Source organism: Egretta garzetta, unplaced genomic scaffold (assembly GCF_000687185.1).
Source record: "Egretta garzetta isolate BGI_Z169 unplaced genomic scaffold, ASM68718v1 scaffold68, whole genome shotgun sequence".
NCBI classification, from domain to species: domain Eukaryota; kingdom Metazoa; phylum Chordata; class Aves; order Pelecaniformes; family Ardeidae; genus Egretta; species Egretta garzetta.
The window spans coordinates 5581092-5600890 of NW_009260774.1; the positions used below are offsets into that span (position 1 = coordinate 5581092).

At 39.8% G+C, this 19799-nt stretch overlaps 1 protein-coding gene across 1 annotated transcript in view; it reads left to right on the forward strand.

Annotated features, from left to right (window-relative positions):
• The first annotated feature begins 7363 nt into the window (after nt 1-7363).
• The window catches only part of ACSS3 (acyl-CoA synthetase short chain family member 3), an 85415-nt gene continuing 72979 nt past the window's right edge, over nt 7364-19799 (forward strand). Inside the window, exons 1-3 of the mRNA XM_009646327.1 lie at nt 7364-7377; nt 7632-7776; nt 17422-17610. Coding sequence (XP_009644622.1) covers nt 7364-7377; nt 7632-7776; nt 17422-17610 — 348 coding nt within the window. The remainder of the gene's footprint in view (nt 7378-7631; nt 7777-17421; nt 17611-19799) is intronic.

The window sequence follows — 19799 nt, forward strand, 5'->3', positions numbered from 1 at the left end:
GGTGGTGTCAGCACGCCGGCGCTGGTGAAGGAGGTGGTTGCAGGGCACGGCGGAGTTTAATGATTACACTTGGCTAAGCTTAACGATTAAAGGCAGCGTGGAGGAGTGTGTTGGGGTGAGAGGGGAGTTGGCGTGCGCTGACGGGTGTAACGTGGACGTGCGTGCGTGTGATGTCCCTGCGCGTCTGGGGGACACGGCTGTGTGCGCCCGATGCTCCCCCACCTGACCCCTTTTGGGCCAGGCTTAGGAACGGGCTGCCGTGAGCATGGGAGGCCAGGCATCGGGTGCCAGGGGAGGTACGTGCATGAAAACACAGAAACGGCGGCTTTCAGGGTTGTTTAGTGTTAGAAACTATCCACGTAGGTCATAATTTAAAGGATGTGGTTAAGGTGTTGTTTGACAAAATCATTGGTGTCGTGTCCTGGTTTTGGCTGGGATAGAGTTAATTTTCTTCCTAGCAGCTGGCATAGTGCTGTGGTTTGGATTTAGTATGAGAAGAATGTTGATAACTCGCTGGTGTTTGAGCTGGTCAGGGCTTACACCAGTCAAGGACTTTTCCAGCTTCCCCTGCTCTGCCAGGGGCACAAGAAGCTGGGAGGGGGCACAGCCAGGACAGCTGACCCCAACTGGCTGTTAACCGTGAGTTGAAATTAAAAGTAAAGAACAAGTGAGCGTTCATGGAATAGACAGACTTAACAAATCACTTCAGGCATAAGCTGGACTAACAAGGAAGGCCAAACAGAAGGTTGTGGACATTCCAAGATAACATGGGCAAGATGGAAGGAAACTGGGTGAAAGGTAATTCCGGCAGGGAGAGATTGCGACCACTGACCCAACTGAGGAACAAAACCAGTGCCCCCCCCAACCCCCCTGCAGGTGCAGTGAATTAAAAGAATGCTATAGCTTTAATAGTTAGATGACTAGATTGCCAACCAATGAAGATGAGCGTGCAAATATAGGTGGTGAATATGCATTAGATAGGTGTGGAAAACGTATTTGCGATGTATAAATAAGGGAGTAAAATATAAGTTTGGTGTGCTTGATTTGTGGAATTCCACCTTGTATCCAGTGCCAAATAAAGCAGTACCTTCTCTCGAAGCCATCTTGGTTTCAGGAGTTTTATTTCCAGGCAACATGACCAAAGGGCTATTCCATACCATGTGATGTCATACTTGGGGGGAGTTGGCTGGGGGGGGAGATCACTGCTTAGGACAGGCTGGACATCGATCAGCGGGTGGTGAGCAATTGCATTGTGCATCACCTGTTTTGTATATTCTCTTACTGTTGTTGTTGTTATTATTGTTATTCTTTTCCTCTGCTGTTTCATTAAACTGTTTCTAACTCAACCCACGGGTTTTACTTCTTTTTCCCAATTCACTCCCCCGTCCCACTGAGGGAGCAGGGGGAGTAAGCAAGTGGCTGCGTGGCGCTTAGTTGCCAGCTGGGGTTAAACCACGACACTTTGTAATATATATACCTCCATGTGGTGCATGGCCAACTGCCCTAAGACAGAACCTGATCCTTCTTATAAATTACTGGATAGGATTTTCAGTACTTCCTCAAAGGCAATTTACCTGTTCAAATTTTGTGTTGACCACCATCACCTCTTTTTCAGCAAGTTTACATCATGCTCTTTGATCTTTTCTCAAGGAGAAGCTGATACAGGATAAAAAAGGCAACACAGGATGAGGGTCATCTTTGGTACATTGATGTTCTTTGCCATTTTATATCTTTCTGATTTGGTTTTAATTTAAAAATACTATAATTCTCAAAATATAATTAATCACTCTCAGATCTGCCTGCGTGAAGGCATACAGAATCAGTAGAGCGGAGCTTGCTTTCTTACTGGTGTCTGACATTATTGCTTGGCTCCTCTAGTAATGAAAATTGTTTATATGTTCTAAGCTGAATGTTAAACAGTACCCAGGCAGGATGAATCTCTTGATGTCAGCAGGGCTGTATAACAGTCGGAAGTCCTAAAATGGATGGATAGGGAGGCCTGTGGTCCACTGACCTTGATTTCTAGGTCATGGCACCATTCAGAAAGGCAAGCAGGATTGCTTGCATAGTTAAAGACCAGTAAAGATCGCTGCCTCTGCCATTCCTGAACAGAATAATGAAGAATTCAATACAATGGTTACTTTTTAAGAACTCAGGAATGAAAATATAATACACTCCAGAGAGTATGACTTTGCTATCAGATTCTGTCAGACAAATGTGGTTTTATTTGTTGAGCGTGATAAGCTTGCTTGCTGAAAGTAACATGGTTAGGTCTTTCTAATGTATTGTGGCTTCTCAGATGAAAGTTATTTGGTCTTACGGTAAGGATAAAGTTTCATGGGCTGAAGTCAGATGTATTTTCCAGGAGACTTTTCTGGCCTCATGGCTCACTTGTATATTTCTCCATCTGCGGATGCAGATGCCACAGACGAAACTTATCTCATTCATGTGGGCAGATAGCTGAAGGGAGGGTGTGAAGAGCCAGGCTCTTTTCAGTGGAGCCCAGTGACGGGACAAGAGGCAGTGGTCACAAACTGAAACACCGGACATTCACTCTGAACATCAGGAAACACTTTTTTAGAGGGTGGCTTAGCACTGGCATGGAGTTGGTTGTGGGCTCTCCATCCTTGGAGATATTCAGAAGCCATCTGGCCATGGTCCTGGTTTACTGGCTCCAGGTGGCCCGGCTTGAGCAGGGTGTTTGGACCAGGTGCCCTCCGGAGGTCCCTTCCAACATCAGCCAGTCTGTGATTCTGTGGGATTATGCAAAGATGGAGGTCTCTGAAGACTCAACATCAGGCCATAATTATTGTTTGGATGTCCGGTATCTGTCGCTCTGCTGTGGATAATAAAACATTAAGCAACTCAAATTTGTGTAATCCTCTTTAATGTCTTCATGTGCAACATGCAATTTTATTTCTTTTTTGATTTAAGTTCACCTTAAGTGATAACAGGCTGTATGTCTTACTACTGTAGTATTCTAATGCTTCTGAAGTCCCAGATGGTTACCAGCATTCAGTGTGCCCAGCAGGATGACAGATAGAGAAGTTCTTTGAGGAAAAGACTGAGTAGAAGAGATATAAGAGGCTCTTTCAGAGGACATGCTGAGGAGAAAACAAAGAGGATGGAACAGAGCTGAGGAAGAGGCCAGGCTTCCAAGGAAAACACACCTTGCTGGTCTAACAGGGTAAAGATGTAGTTCTGGATCGGAGGTTTACCTAGGAAGCAGTTTATGGAAACCTTAAAAATAGTATTAATAAGTTAATGTATGTGCTTCTTGAGTTAGAATGTATCTCCTGTTTCGGAGACACATGATTAGGTCAATTATTAAATATCCATTTATTTTCAGCATCTTTGGTTTTGGTTGCCAAATATGAGACTTACAGAAACAGATACTTTTCATGAATTTTCTGGTCTCATTTACTTCAATTGAACAAGTTGAAGGAGGCAGTTAATGTACTGAAAATGTAGCTATAAGGCAAATGCCAATTTGTCCTTTCTAAATACTGTAAGAGCATGAAAGAATCGTGCAGCATGCCCTAGTGGGTTTTCTTAAGTCTTTTCCACTGGAAACAACCGATGTTAATGTCAGTGGGTTGCAAAGTGATTTCCAAAAGGTATGTGATCAGTGTCGCCATCTCCTGGCTGTTTTGTTGAAGCAGGCATTCCAGGTACCACTGACTGTTCTAACCTGCATCAGTGGCTGGTACGGCGCAAGAAGTCATCTGGTTTTGCCCACATCAAGAATCATGAGAAGAGCAAAAAAGTATGATGGGTCAAGAAAAGGATGAAGGAATTGGAATTGTTTGGTAGAAACCAAAAAGGAGATGTAAGTTTTAAGATATGTTTTGGCTACAGAGAATTTGGCTACAAAGTTGAAGGAAAAACTGTTGTCTGAGTTGGCTTTGAAGAAGTCAAAACCAGAGCCTTAATTTGCAAAAAGGGAGATGTAGATTTTAGATGTTAGAAAGAAAAATCTTTTTAATGCTAAAGGTAGTGAAACACTTGAACAGATTATTTGGGGATTTTGTGGAATCATGGTTAGAAATGTTAAGCAAGTATTTCTTTAGGAATGATAGAAATAGTTTTTCCTAATGCATGCAGGCAGAGGGCAATTTTTTCTTTGATTCAAAGACATAAGTGCAATATACAGTCACTTTCGAACTTTAGGAATGTTGCACAGATTGCTATTCAAATGTTGCTTACACTTTTAAAAAATGTGGCTGGATCAATTAACATAATATTATCTCAGAATTTCTAATATTGTCATTTTTAAATTTATTTTTTATTTATTTTTTTATTCAGCTTCTGTTCTCACTTCATCTAGAAAAATGAAAAAAACCCATCCAGTTGATTCCTGGGAACCCAGCTTGGAGAAGTATATGTACCCTGCATGGCATAAAAGGCTTTTAGCAATATGCTTTTTTTTACAGTTCTGGTGCAAAATAATGTCTTTTTTTTTCTCCTGCATATAAGCCAGCTTTATTCAGAACCTACCTTCTTTCTTTTTAATTCTTAATTATCTTGCCTTCTGAACCAGTGAATGAAGACTAAAAAGTGTCTCTGAATACAACTGCTTTGATTCTTAAGATAGCAGATAGTGTTGGAAATTAAAGCATAACTTCTGAATATTTGAGTGAAGTGGATTAAGACATTATTATGTGTTGCCTTCTTCCCTACTATACTTATTTCATTACTAGCAAGTAGGCTGTTGTCACATCCAAAAAAATACTCAATGCAGTAAAAAAAAATTCCAGGCCGTAGCTGGTAGATGTTAAGCCGAATGTAACGGGAGCTCCACTATGGAAGACCTAACTACCTGATTTGCAAGGAGTAAAAGATGAACAGAGGATCAGCACTTTCATGCCTCTTCTACTCTTGCCCCTAAAAGGTTAATAGAGTAGTCATTTTAAATTGTGATTAAAGAGGCAAGTGCATGTGCTTGAAATTCCTGTTTGTGAAACAACAGAAGCTCTGTGAGACCTCAGGGCCGGGGTGAGATGGGAGGTGCTGAGCCCCCGTCACGAAGAGGCAGTAATTCCTAGGTGGCTGCTTTAGGTAGCCTTAAAGAGGCTCAAGGGGGTCCTAATGTGGGTCACCACACTCAAATTATTAAAAAGAAGCCTTGTTAGATCTACGTTACCCATAATGTGGATTATCAAAGGCTGCTGCTTTCATGGATATATGGGAAAAAAGACTTACCAGAAGGATAGGTAGATATTGTCAGAATATTGGTTTAAAATGTTGCTGTGAAGGAAGCTGTTTTGATATTATAACCAGTTTTAAATTCTGCTCTGATTTTTGTTAGGAAGAACCCTGTCATTTTTTTTTCCACCACAGCACCTGTGGACAGTAGATGAGCTCTTCAAACAGACTGCTAGTGAACTGAATCCAATTTCTGTTACGTATCTGAGTTGTTACTGTTGACTCTTTTTATTTGTTTTACTTCTCCACGTCTCTGCCCAACGTTATTAATTTCTCAGCATTAGGAACACAGCCTAAGAAAAGGTTCTTCAGACTTGGATTCATTTGGTAAGATGCACTGAGATAATTGTCTGGTTGGCCACAGATGAGCATTTTACAGTTCCTGCTTATTATGGCAAGATCTACTGGCAGCTCTTACAAACATCCTGCGGATCCACCTCTGATCTTTCTGCAGTCTATTGGAATATTTTCTGTTTGATTCTAGAACTGTTTTAAATAAGAGCATCTAATTGAGATCCTTGTTCCAAGCCTGGGTCCTGGTTTCATGCTGCTGTTTCTTTCCAACTAAAGCTTATTCAAGCAAATCAAAGTTCCTCACGGATATGCATCACCTTGGGGAATCACTGAATCAACAGAAGTTTGTGCCAGCACAGGGCAGCTTTTCAAAGCCAGGCAGCTTTTATGTCAGGCAGAATGAGGTATTTCAGCATGTCCTTGGGTGACAGTAGAGAAGCGGAAGTCTTGCAGTTGTGGTCACGCTAGGTGCATCTCTGCTTCTCTGATCCTGTAAGAGCCTCCCTCCTTCTGAACAGGGTAGCAAAGCTCTCATCACACTGTCCAGATAGTCTTGGTTTTTTGTTTCAACTTGCAGTCACATCTTTTTCCCATACTTGTTCGCAAGTGATTGTTAAAAATTTATGTGGCAGTGTTGATGTTGCCGTGTATCTTTAGAAGAACCCAAGCTCCAGTACTTGCTCGTGTTTTGACCGTTCCTAAGCAGTTACACACAGTAGCCCAGGTACTGTGCTCTCTTGTTCCCTTGTTCATATCATCCTGCAGTGATTTGGTATAAAAATCAAAAATGACCTGAATCCTACACAACTTTTATGACAGCAATACAGAGTTTCTCTGCATTACATGGAACAACTCCCAATCCTTTATTGTTCATACAGCTCTTTTATGGAAAGGGGCTTGTAGTACAGAATGTTGTTGTTACTTTCCTGGTCCTCCACTTTCTCCTTATTAATGGCATTGTGAAGGACTCACAATAAAAGAATGCTGCATCCTAAACATCCTAACTGCTTTTGGTTTAATAATTGCTGTTCTTTGACAATAAAGTCTATCCTATGGCATCTGTGCATATGGATATACGAATAAGATATCAAATATCCTAATTTAGAGCACTTCTTTACTAGCAGGAGAGGTGAAGAAGGAAATACTCTTTTAGCTAGTAATGGCTTACTTTAGGCCATCTGTTTTTATTTCTAGTTACATTATAACAATATCCCATTATCACAGTGAGTGTCCCCATAGAACATTTTGGAAACTCTGAAGTGTGTTTTTTTCTGTGTGTTGCTCTTCCTTGTGCTGTGGAGAGATATGTGCAGGTAGAAAAACAAAAAGCATGATTTAGAATGAACTTTAATTTTTAGATTCTCTCTCATCTTTCAGTTAGTAGAGTCATCTTTCTATCTGGTGTCTTCTGTATTTTCTTGCTTGAGGATTATGCTGCACTTGAATTTTCTTTTTCTGTGTAAAATGACAGTAAAAATGAAACCTGAGTTTGTGAAGTATTTTAATTAGAAGATGAGAATTTTCTGTAAATGTCTGGCTGTTGAAGAGGCCATGACTCACATCACTTTACAGGGGATTTTGAGTCACTGATGTAAAACACGGTAATGTCAAATGCATTATGAATGTCAGACAAATTTGTAAGATTTTATAACTGTTGGGGTCAGTTTCACTTAGATACAGATGCTTATATGCTTAACTGTTATTGCCAAGAGATGAATAAGAATATTCTGAGTCCTGAACCTATTCTTAAAAAAGATGTATGTGCATGCCAGTACAAAGTAGTGTAATCACACATTTTCATAATGTCAGATTATTTTATGTGAATGTATGCTTTTACTGTGAAACCTTAGCTATAAAAATCAGAATGATTGATGCAAAGTAAGTTAAATCAAGACCAAGTTTGGCAGATTCTTAGTTAAGTCAATTAAGATACAGTACTTCCACTTACTTAGCTCTTTGAGTAAATTCTGAGGTTATAGATTAAAAAATTACTTCCTGAACTGAGTATAAAGTTTTATGAGATTTATTTTAATTGAATGCTCTTATTCCTAAAAAAAAAAACAAAACAGGAAAAAAAATAGTCTCATCAGTTGGGAAGGCTGGCTGTTATGTACTTCCAACTTCTTTTCTAGGTTTGTAGGCGGAGAGCTGAATATATGTTACAATGCTGTAGATCGTCATGTTGAGAATGGACGAGGAGATCAAATTGCCATTATTTATGACAGTCCTGTAACAAATACCAAAGAGAAAATAACATATAAGGAACTTCTTGAACAGGTATGTTTGAGAATAACCTTGTTACTCAAAATGGGCAGTAAATATTGTACAGCAGGTAGACACTAGAGAGGTAGAAATGGTCTACCTTGCTAGTTTATTCCTTTTCCTGTGCTCAGTATTGATTTATAAGCTTCAATACCTGTACCAAATTATGCTGCATCTAAGTGGTTTTGATCTTCCTCTAATTCTCCTTTTTCTTCTGCAGTTTAATAATTTTTTCCATGGTTGGTTACATTTTGAACTTTATTAAAATGTAAAACAAAGTATTAGTGAAGTCACTTTGACAGTTGCTACGATGAACAAAAATACAGTTCCAGTAGAAATGAAGATGCTTACCTAGGGTATTGCTGCACATATCTGAGTGTAAAAACAAATGAAATTTGACACGGAGGAGCTCTAAAGAGAGCTGCATCCCCTGCCCTGCTGTAGGCTGTAGGGGTGCTGGTGGCCCCACGCTAGTTTTCTGCCTGGGAAGTCTGTGGATTTCAACTCCCCCGTCGGTGGAGGTGGCTTACCCCCAGCTGGGGTGGTGAATACCCAGTTCTGCGTCAGCCCATTCAGATGTGCTGAGTGCCTGACCCGGGGTTGTTGCCACCATGGGTGTTTGCAGTCTGCCCCGGTCAAGGTTCTCTGCTCTCACAGCCGGCAGCTGGTGGTTTGCCCTCACGCTGCTCCTCCGCTGAGCTGGCTTTTTTCTTCCAGTTATACGGAGCAGTTGCACTTAACACTGAGTGCAAAGCAATGTTTGGGTCAGACTTGCATTCTTCCTTAATGTGTTTCAGTGTGCAAGATGCATTACAGCGAATGGAACATGCTGTACTTGAGATGTGCTCCTAGGGTCTGGAGTAATGTGAACCTACGGTTTAAAATGTGAAATGAGGTTCACAATACAGTAATTCAGTTTGTGAGGGTTTTGTTCCACTGTTGCAGAAAAGGAGAAGTCATACAGCTACAAAAAAAAAGATAAACCTGTAGTGCAGTCTACCTTATAAGGAAAATACAGAAAATATTTACTCCTCACCAGTTTCCTGTTGATTTACCGAGTCCAAAAAAGAACTTAGAAGTTACCATACAGTTTGCTGGAGCTAGAACAACTAGCTTCAATGTTTTAAAAAATCAGGGGACTTAAAAGGGCCCAGCTCCTTATCTAATTTTATATATAATTTTATCAATATATATTTTATATATGTAGTACGTTATGTATATAAAATCATAATTTTATATACATTTTAATGTGTCATGTACCATATATAAATATAATACATACACAATATATGTACAAAATATACATGTATGTATTAATTCATACATATACAGGTAAAAATACATACTTTCTTATTTTAATGAAGTAATAAAACATTTTAATGTAAATGATCTTAAATGGACTGTCTTTGTAGAAATTTCCTCTGAAAAGCACTTGAAAAGTAGCCTTTGTTTTGCTTTTTAAGCTTGATGTTGGTATTAAATCTCCTAAGTTTGTGTGCCTGTATTCTCTATAAGCATATTAAATGTTTTAGGATATGACAGATTTGTGCAGAATGAGAGAGTTTTGCTCGTTGGCATACGCAGCCTTTCCTCCACATTTCCTCTCACAGCAGCATTACCAACCCGAATGGAAGAACTGATTTAAGTTCTCTGGGGATGTGTAGCAGAATTCAGAATTCAGAAGTTCATTATAATCTTGCTGGTAGCTGAGTCCTAGCTAAATAATGTTTTTGAATTCTTCGCAGTTTGCTTTTCTTCTTAGTCAAAAGGGAATACACGTGAAAGGCAGGACTTGAGATTATTATCTTGTCCGTTGAAGCTGTCTAGTCATTCTGTGGAATAAATTTAACTTGATTTACCTGATAACTGTTGGGCACCCGATAACAAAAGTATTCACACAGAGATTTGCTGAAAATGGGAAGGACATGGGCTGGTGTATTTTGTGTCACAGATCTCGTAGGGTCTAGGAGTGACTTGGAGAAGAGGCCTACCAAACTACTGTGGAGCGTGGGCGGTGATGTTTGGCTCACAGCCCTCCGTCACTGCTTGCCGCTGTAAAGTCCTGTAAAAGTACTGTATCGTGTCTTTTTGAAATCACCTTTCAGTGCTCCGCATGTTTCGTTATAGATCAGTATGAGTGCAGACCAGACATATGACCAACATTGATGAACACCCTGGTGGGGAAAGAAGCCTTTTGCCTTCTTTCCTGAGTTCCTTTCCCAATTTAAAATAGCTGGACAGTGTGCATCTGTGTGCAGACTGTCGTTTGGACTGTCCACGTCCAGCGAATGTTTAGTAGTCTGTCTGGCCAGTAAGCTGATGAGGATGTCTTTTTCAGAGAGGCTGCTTGTTCAAAATGTTTGTACAAGAGATCAGCACTTGGAAGTGGTGGGATTCTTTCTGGCTTTTGGTAATGGAAGTGGAGTTTGTAGATGGAGTCATCAGAATTTCTGTAGGATAACTGTGGGTCACAGCATGGGGAGATGCAGAGTTTTGTAGCAGGTTGGATCATTTGTTCCAGGATCAAACTCAGGGTAAGAATGAAAAAAAATGACATAGGTGCTTGATTGGAGTTAATAAGGCTCCTTTGGGAGGGTGAGATAGCTTGAGCTATGTACTCAGGAAGCCTGTTGTTTTCAAATTATCCCTATCCTTTTTACTTGTTGCACTACTGTTCAAATCTAAGAGCTACAGTAATGCTGCAATTTTGAAGTTAAGCACCACTAAACTATAAATAATTGAGACAAATGTTAGAAGCTTGTGGTTGTTTAGTGCCCAACTTGTGGGAAACTTTCTTCTTTGGGCAGGACTGGAATAGGAGGATTGCAGGACAATTTCAGCAATTCTTTATTGATGTAAATAATGGCAAGAGGAGTTTGTATCGATACTCTGTACCACTTGGAAACTCTTGAGAAAGTCTTGAGAATTAGTTAAAGTGAAGTTCTATGTAGCGCATTTTAAGTGTGTTAATTATATGTTGTTACAGATGAAATCTTCCAAATGCAGAGAGGAGGAATTTGGTGAATTTAAGATGAAACAGTCTTCCAGAATGTACTGATTGGACTTTTTTCTTTACTAATGCCTGTTACAGGCCTTTAAATGAGGATTACGATGTTGGACTGAAGCCATTGAAATGGGGGTGTAGGTGAAAGTTTTGAGCATGCCTTGGGAGATTCTCTAATTCCAGTAGTGGGGTGGCAGGAAAGGGCAAGGGAGACACATATTCTGTTAGAAATATTACTGAATTTGTGTAGTATTAGGGAAATATAGAGACACCCAGAAGAAATAAGGAGCAATGGCTTCTGTTAATTTAAAAACAAATGTTCTGATTGTGTTGGAAAACACTACCATTTTCAAGATAAGGCAAAGGTTGTTAGGTAGGTGAAAAAAAGCCTTCTGTTTACATTGTTGGGTATATTCTCTAGAATGCCTCCCTTGCTAAAAAGAAATCTCAAAAATTTGAGAGTCATATTATTTGCAGTTGTTGATGCTTGACAGATCATGTACACAAAAGCAGTATGATTTCTCTCTGTGATTCTTTTCAATAACAATGCACAGTTAACATGTTGAATTCAGTGCCGTAATAAATAATTTCTGAGTGTAGTAATGTGATGGGATTAGTAAAACCAACACCAGCACCCCCCGCCCCAAGCCTCTGACAGCGTTGAATATTACAAAAATACGGATGAGAAAGAAGGGCTTTAGGTTATCAACAGTGGGCTAGGCTTTTTTCTGTAGGAAGGTTTTTTCCATACATACCCACCCCGAAAGCATCTTCTTCCAAAATAGCTGTATTAGCTGTTGTCTGTTTGTATTTATGTGTGCATCTGTCTTGCTCTGCTCATATCTCCTGTACATGACTGAGGATTCAGCCAGATTGCTCTGTTTGTAGTAGTCTTTCTCGTTCTTCGTGCTTTGCTCCATCTCCTTCCTTTGCCTTCTGCCTTGAAAAAGGACCAATTCCTTCTTAGCTAGAAATAGTGACAACATTTCAAGACATTTTTTCTCAGATTTGCTTTAGAATCAAAACGAGAATACAGACAGAAAATCCTACTGAGACTGACAACCCAACTTTTTATCCTTCTTGTCTGGTAAAGCAACATTATCTTGATAAAACTATGTATTAGACTTCTTTAATGCTGGTTTTCCTTATCTTATTTATGTCTCAAATGGCATTCTTCAGTGCACATCCAAGAAAGATTTAACTGCAATGTCACTGGGGTAGCTCTTCAAAAATATCAATATTAGTATTCTTTAAAGGATGAGACTAATCAGGAATTTACAAAGAGTGGTGTCTTGGGTTTTTCATGTTCCACACAAAAGACTTCCGAATGACAATGTAAAAGTCTGAAGAAGCAGCTGGAACTTGATCTCCCCTGACTGAACATAGTTAAACACTGCAGCATGTCCGCGTCAGCTTTGCCTACGGTAATGTATGATTTGGTGCAGCTTGGGCAGATGAGTGAAGCAAAGCCATACTGAATTAGCTGCTGAGGCTCCTGACATCTCTATTATATGTGATTTGTGAGTTTTACTTTGGACTAGGTTTAGTTTCATCCTTTGAACTGAATGTCCCATAGCTCACTTCAAAGCCATCGGAACATAGCTAGCCCACAAATCTTTGCTGCCTTGACTTGTGGATTCCTTTAGGAAGTGCCAAGCTCACTCTTCATCTGTCTCACTGCTGCTTGATTTCTCTCCCCATTCTGAGTGGATGTTGTCCAAATAATGGCCTTTTGGGGGAACATAGATGCTGTCGGGGTTATGCAGAACACTATGGGCTGTCCTTCACAAGTACGAGAAATTCCTCCTCAGGCAAATCGTTGCCTGGAACCCATCTCTTCTGTGGAGTGAATGCCATGGCATCACTTCTGATCAAACATTAAATCCGTGCCAAGCTGGTAAGTATTGCAGAATCCCCATCTCATCCCAATCCCTCTTTTGAGACATACGGTCCACAGCTCATCTCCCAAGCCAGGAAGGAAAATGGCCCTTCCCAAAAATCCCCAGCTTCCTCTCAATCCAAAGAACTTCTTGGCATCTGGAATAATGAAAGAGAAATTACTGCATCTAACTGCAATTCCAGCAGTTGTCTGGCTGTATGAGAAAGAAATAGAAATCATCCTGATTCATATTTTTTCTTGTTATTTGTGGAAGAGTGTACCAGCACCACGACCACCACTGAGTAGGTCCTTTATACACTGCATTTGGGACAGTGTGGCTGGGGTTTTGTGCAGAAGCCTTGGGGGGCTGTGTTGCCAAGGCATGCTGTGTCCATAGCTTACGTAGTTGCCAGGACCGTGCCTGGCACACAGGCAGAGCTGGGACAGAGCCAGTGATCTCTGATGGAGCTTGCTAATCCACAGAACTTTCCTCACAGCGCCTGGGGAATCATCTCTCAAGGCATAGCAGATCTCCCAGCCAATCCAGAGACCTACACCACCTTTCTGTAGCTCTGCAATTGGTGCTCTAGTTCTACCAGAAACCTCCTAAACACAGTCCCATGCTCAATACATGTATAGGAAAGGAGTATGCATGCTCAGGCAGGCATCCGGGCTGCTGATTTTGCAGTTCCCATTGCCTGCCACGGCAGAGAGTGGGCCAAGGGGGTGTTCCTGGGTGTTGTTTTGTGGGGTTGCTCTGGAGGTTGCAGGCATGTAGACGTGTGCAGCACCATTGCCATGCTTTTCCCTAGACTGTGTTGTGGGACTGCTGATCCTGGGATCAAGGGCATGGATGTCCTAGCATGTCTGTGGAAGAGCAGTAGGCTTGGCAGAGTGCTCTCCCCTCCCCTGAAGATCAGCTCAAGATCTCTGTGGTAGGGGCACACGCACTGTGCCACCTCTGAAGCATGGTTGTCCCACCTCTTCAAGAAGCTGGTTTTCATCTGCTTGAAATGAATGCAGCACCACTTGTCAGTCCTCTCCCACCTAGCAGCAGGCTTGACATTGGCAACACGGTGGTGCATCTGCTGCAGAAGCTTTTGCAGCAGTAGGAAAAGGAGGAAACGTTAATTAAGAAGGGTAATAGAAGAGTGGAGAGGCTGATCAAGGGGCAGGGGAAAGCAGTAAGGAGTACTTTCTTCAGTAGTCTTGGAAAAACGACACAGTGGAGAAGCTGGAAGAGCATAAGGGGACTTGCTGTCGTTGGTTTAGAAGAATGTGTATGTGCCATGGCTCTCTACACCATGAGATGCTCTTCAGGATGTTTTGGGAGCTCTTGGTATTTGAAGAAACCTTTTGTGTTTAGCTTGCATCGAAGGACTTGACACTGCTGAGACCCCAGTCATTGTTCAACTCAGGAAGGACTGAAGTTCCTCTTTTGAGGAATTTGGAGCGGAATTTCTATTTTAGTATCTTAGAATAATTCTTTTGGCCTGGACCAAAACTGTTTTTTATAACTACTAGGGACAGCCAGGTAATTTACTTCAGAACTGCAGTACTCCAAACCTAAACTGCTAATACAGATGTAGTATTTTTCTGGCTGGGTAAAAATAAAGCCATGCTCACTGGGGGCTTGCATTTGATAGAAGTGTAATTTAAGCCCAGATCTTCAAAGCTGAAAGCCTACTTGAGTTTCTTATTATATCACTTGGTCTCAAGTGATTTTATTACTGAAGTGTCAAATATATTAAAGTGATAGAGCAGTCTTAAACTTGAAGACAAGCGGAGAAATAGCATGCTGGTAGGAAAATAGCAACTGTAAAATCTTGAGTGATGAAGTACCCTGTCTTAATGTAAACCATAAATGACAACATAGTGTAACAAAGTGGAAGGTTTCATGGCTTTTAACAGTTTAATGAAATGTCACTACTCCCTCCCCCCCCCCCCCCCCTTTTTTTTTTTTTAGAAAGAGTGATTACTTGGATGTTTCAAGGTTTCTACATCGATCTTATGGGCAACGTAAACCTGCTTTATGATGTTCCCTAGTCTTCCAAACAGGTGCAGACAGAGACAGTGTTTGATTGTATATTATGTAGTCCAAGTGCTCCCTGGCTGTCAGAAGGATGAGGGAAAGGGCACAAGGAAAATCACAGATACCCATGTATTGTATTGGGTTATCATCTTTGGTGACATTAAACTCCCTAGTGTGGGGAGGTTAAGTGCAAGCAAGCAATTACTGTGTTTCCATGGAAGACATGGAAGACAGTGTGCTGCACATATTCTGCTTGAAGTACAATTTGCCCATGACAGGTTTCAATAAAAATGACTTACGTACATGCAGATCTCTTCACTGTCTCCCTCCTACAGCCAGGTGCCAAAGTTATATAGCTTGTATAAAGGCACTGGGAGTCTTCTATTACAAAATTACTAATTATGTACTTTAAATTACGCTTTTTTTTTTCCTTTAGCAGGCCAACATTGCCTTTTTCATCATTATTAATGATTATAAAATCATAATAATGATGAATAGTAATGCTCCATTGTGTTTAACCGCTTATTGCCTACTATCCATACTTACACTGAATATTAAATTATCCATTAAATATTGTTTTCATTGCCTCTGGCCTTTTTGTCAACACTCTGCTTGAGAGTCTCACAAGCAACAAAGATAAGGATTAGTTTTCTCAGTTCTTTGAGGTAAGGTGATATTAGCTCTGTGTTACAATTTTACAATGAGTTTGCAGATTTTAATGTTCTCACAGTAGGAAGCATAGAAAAGCAATTTACCTTTGGAAGCAGAGTTGTCATCCTTACTTACAATTACCTTCACCATTCCTATCTAGAAATGACTGTAAATGCCAGTGGTATGGCAATAAATTCTAGCTGTGTACACGTCCAGGCTGTTGGGTTTTGGTAGTGTATGTCAGTTTCATAGAGTATTGATAGGTATTAATAGGTCTAGAATTAAAGATATTTCCTTTTGATAATCAGTAATACTTAATATAGGAGGCCTGTTACAAATAAATCATATGCATACCTTAGTTTGTGTGAGTTTCCAGCTTGGTATGGTGATGACTTTGCCTTATAAACATATTCTTTCTTGCGGCTGAAAATCACAGCAGGGGTTTATGCAATGTTCATAAAAATGGAAGCTGTGCCGTTATCTTCTGATGCAAGCGTGCATGCTTGGGGCTTCTATGTTTCCATTTTCTTAAATCCTCAGGCAGAAGTGTAGCAATATGCATAGTTTGATTGCGGATGAGCTGTGTATTTAATGCAAACACAGGCCAGATGCAGCTGGAGCTGCTGGATGTTACTGTCTCAGGTTGCTGAAAGTCTGAACATGGTTCCCACTGAAGAGAGCAGCAGTGAGTAATGCTATGTTATCCTCTTCAGTGCATGTATCAGATAGGCTGCTCAAATTTGATTAATAATATAAGTGAAAGTAAAACATTTCAAAGAAAACCTACCCTCCTGAGTAGCTCATCCTTGAAAAACAGGGTCCTTCCCTCCTGTCCTGCTTGCTTTTTAGTCTTATCACTAATGTAAAACTACTGCAAGCAAAGCTGTTCTTATTACGTCTGACTGGTGTGTAACCATGCGTATGGAGTATTCCAGTTTACAACTTCCTGGGATGGTTCTACTTCCATCCTGTTTCCTGTTAGCATAGTAGTCTACTTTGTTTCTTCTTAGTCTACAGTTTTTCCTGTTAACCTATTAGCCTATGTTTTGTGCACATTTACATGCAGTTTTACCTCTATTACTTACACACTTCTACACACTGATGCCTAACTGAAAAATTTAAAGGCAGTGATAAAGGCAGGTGTAGATACTGAATGTTACACAACTGACAGCCTCTGGAATTTGAGAAACCTCTGACAGCTGAGTTCATTCAGTTGCTCTTGGGGAATTAGTAATTTGCTTTTCCTTCAGAAGATGCCACATTTCCATGTCGCAACAAGCAGGTTGGGACAAGTACACAGTGCTTGTCATAAGCTCCCGTGCTCACTCTGGCAGAACTTACTATGTGGTAAATCGTCCGTCCTGGTGTACTAATGAAATACTCAATACCAGTTTTGTGATAGAATACTATACACTGTCGAGTTAATAAATATTTTTTCATGGTGTTCCAGTCCTTTGCTGCCATGCACAGTCTGTCTTCATGCTTCTGCGTACCAAAGAATGAAAGTCTGAAAGTGAAAGGAAAAATGATTTTCTTAAGTCTAAATGTGTTTCGCTGAATTTGTATTTACGTTTCGTTAAGGGGTAAGATTTCTTGTCTCAGGTTCGGAAAAGTTTACAACACTGTAGTAGAGAAAATATTACTACATATTGATTTGTGTTTCAAACTTAGCTAGTTAGGACAGATTTGTGTTATGAAATGCCCTGTTTACACCCATTCTTAAAAGCTAAAATTGAAAAATATAAACAGTTAATCTAGATTAAAAAAAACAGAATGGCTAAGGTGTCATTTAAAATTTTGCAAAACATTGCTATTGATTTTTTGCTCTAATGTGTCAAATAATTAGCTTCAGTCCATTCTCATTTTACCAAAAAAAAAAAAAAAAAAAAAAGAGATGTATTACAGTGTTTTTTGCAAAAAGGAAATTGTCCTAAATTTATTGAACCTGGATTGCATCGTTCATCTATTTTCTGTATTGTACTGGCTTGTCTCCTTAATGTCCTGTGTCTGTTGATTGTGTGAAAGTCATTTTTTATGGGGCAACAGCAGGTCCGGAAAAACTTTTAATGTGTTGTGAATGTTTTGTCAGTACAGGTCTCCAAGTTAGCTGATGTCATGGTCAGACATGGTGTGAAGACAGGAGATCGTGTGGTCATCTACATGCCCATGATTCCACAGACAGTGTACTGTATGCTGGCTTGTGCAAGAATAGGAGCCATCCATAGCCTGATTTTTGGTGGATTTGCATCTAAAGAGCTTTCTGTGCGCATTGATCATGCAAAGGTAACGCGTATTAGGAACAGCAAACACCACTGCATTAGTTATTCATATAAATCAATGTCAACCCCCTTTTTTTCCAGAGGGGATAAACTTTCTTTTTGTGTGGCATGCCGTCTCAATTTGTTTATAATACCTATCACTGAAATGTGAACAAAGTACTACATCTGTGCTGAGGGTGATACTTTCAGAGCAGACATTGAGATACACATTTTGGCCTCTTCTAAAAAAGCATGAGTTTCTCACACTGCTGTCTGTTTAGAGCATACTCTCTTCTCCCATTTGTCAATCTCCGTCTACAAAGCATCACCTTAAAATTGGCTTTTCAATCCAGCATTTTCCTCAAGTGTATGAGGAAAATGCTGCCAGCCTTAAATGACTTCATTGGTTTACTTGATGTTTATACATACTAAGTAGTATGCTTTCCAGCTATATAGCTACTTTATCTAATTTGTACACGAATCAAGGCAGCTGGGGAACCAGTTGTCTTAAGCAAGTCACTCTACAGAGGACTTAATTAATAGAGGTGAATGCTTTAAAGGCTTCCATGTTCGGCACAAGTTGAACTTGTTTATGAAGCATTACGTAAGTCTTTGTAAGTGAAATGCAAACAGTACTTTAATAACCTACTTAGTAGCTTATATGTGCATGTTAACAGCTTGTGCATACATTAGTTTCAAATTAGCTAACAATGTTTGTACCAGAAGTTTCTGTTCTTGTTTTCTACCAGTGAGCAAGACAAAAGTCATCTTGATCAGTCACCTGCATCATTCAGACCATCCATGGTAGCCACCTATTGCTGAATCACGTTGGTTAGGCATGTAAGCCAAAACATTACGCAGGGTGAAGTCCACATGATTTCTGGAACTTGTACTTAGATTTTTGTCTGCAGAAGTGCTTTTCAGATCCCCCAAGCCTTGAATTTTATGAATATTTGTAAATAGAAAGTTGAATGCATTCCCCCTCCTCCCTTTTGATGTTTTAACAAAGCAGAAGCTAATAAAACAGCTAAAATGGTTAGTTGGAATTGTGAAAAAGAGATGGGGGAAGACTAACGACAGCTCTGCAGTTTTCCCTGCCTTTCTTCCCTCTCCCTCACTATTTCAGTGAGCTGTAAAAATTAATTTTAACTCATAGAAGCTTTTGATTAGGGAAAAATAATGTGGAAGAAAAAATGATAGACTTTTAAAATGGAAGTTGCTACAATATGAATCATCTAGCATATTTACTTTTAGAGTATTTTGCAAATATTAACTAATTAATCCCAATGGACTTTCTCTGAGGAACAAAGGGAGACAGCACAGTAACCATAATCCTTGCTTCATGCATTAAAAAGAAAACGGAGAAAGTTTAAGTGATTTACCCAAGGTCACACAGCAAGTCTTTTGCAGAGTTAGCTATAGAATTACTAGCTGCAGGCCATGGATTAAATCCATACATTACCCTTTTCTTTTTTCTTTAAAAGGCACATCTAAATATTTTTGATGATTTTTGGTCCATCTGATATGTAATGGAAGTGTAAGTAAAGAGGAGAGGCACATCCTCAATCTAAATTTCAGTACATGCCCCAATTTTGCAATCCTGTAAAGCTTTCTTGATAAGAGAATTACACACTACTGAGATAATATTTAAAATATATTTATAAGTAGCTGTGGTATATGGTATTCTGCTGAACTCAGAAGTTAACTGAAGCAGCCTCAAATGCCCTAACCTTTTGTATTAGGTTTTTATGTGAATTGGTTTAGATGCTGCAGTACAGGACCTAATGTGGGTAAGATTCATTAGAAAGAGTTAAAAGATGTGGAATGGAAAGCTGGCAGCAAGATGCTCTTGTAGAAGAAAGGTCAAACTTCACATTTTATGGAAGATCTAAGTGAAAGAAATAACAAGCACTTTCTAGTGACTATGAAAAGGTACATATACTTTACCAGCTTACCTTAATTTATCTTGAATTTTAAATAGATCTGGGAATGGTGCAAAGTCCTGCAGCTGATAATTTTTACTCTTGTCAGGTATTGGCAGTTACAGATGTTCTGCAGTGAATTCTGATAAAGTGATACAGAGCGTGAGAACAGGCATTTCTTGTCAACTTTCTTTTCACCTGAATCTGGGAATATATAGTTTGCAATATGAAAACAATGGATACTTTTGAAGGATGTTAACTATATTTTGAGAAATTAACATGACATCTGTTT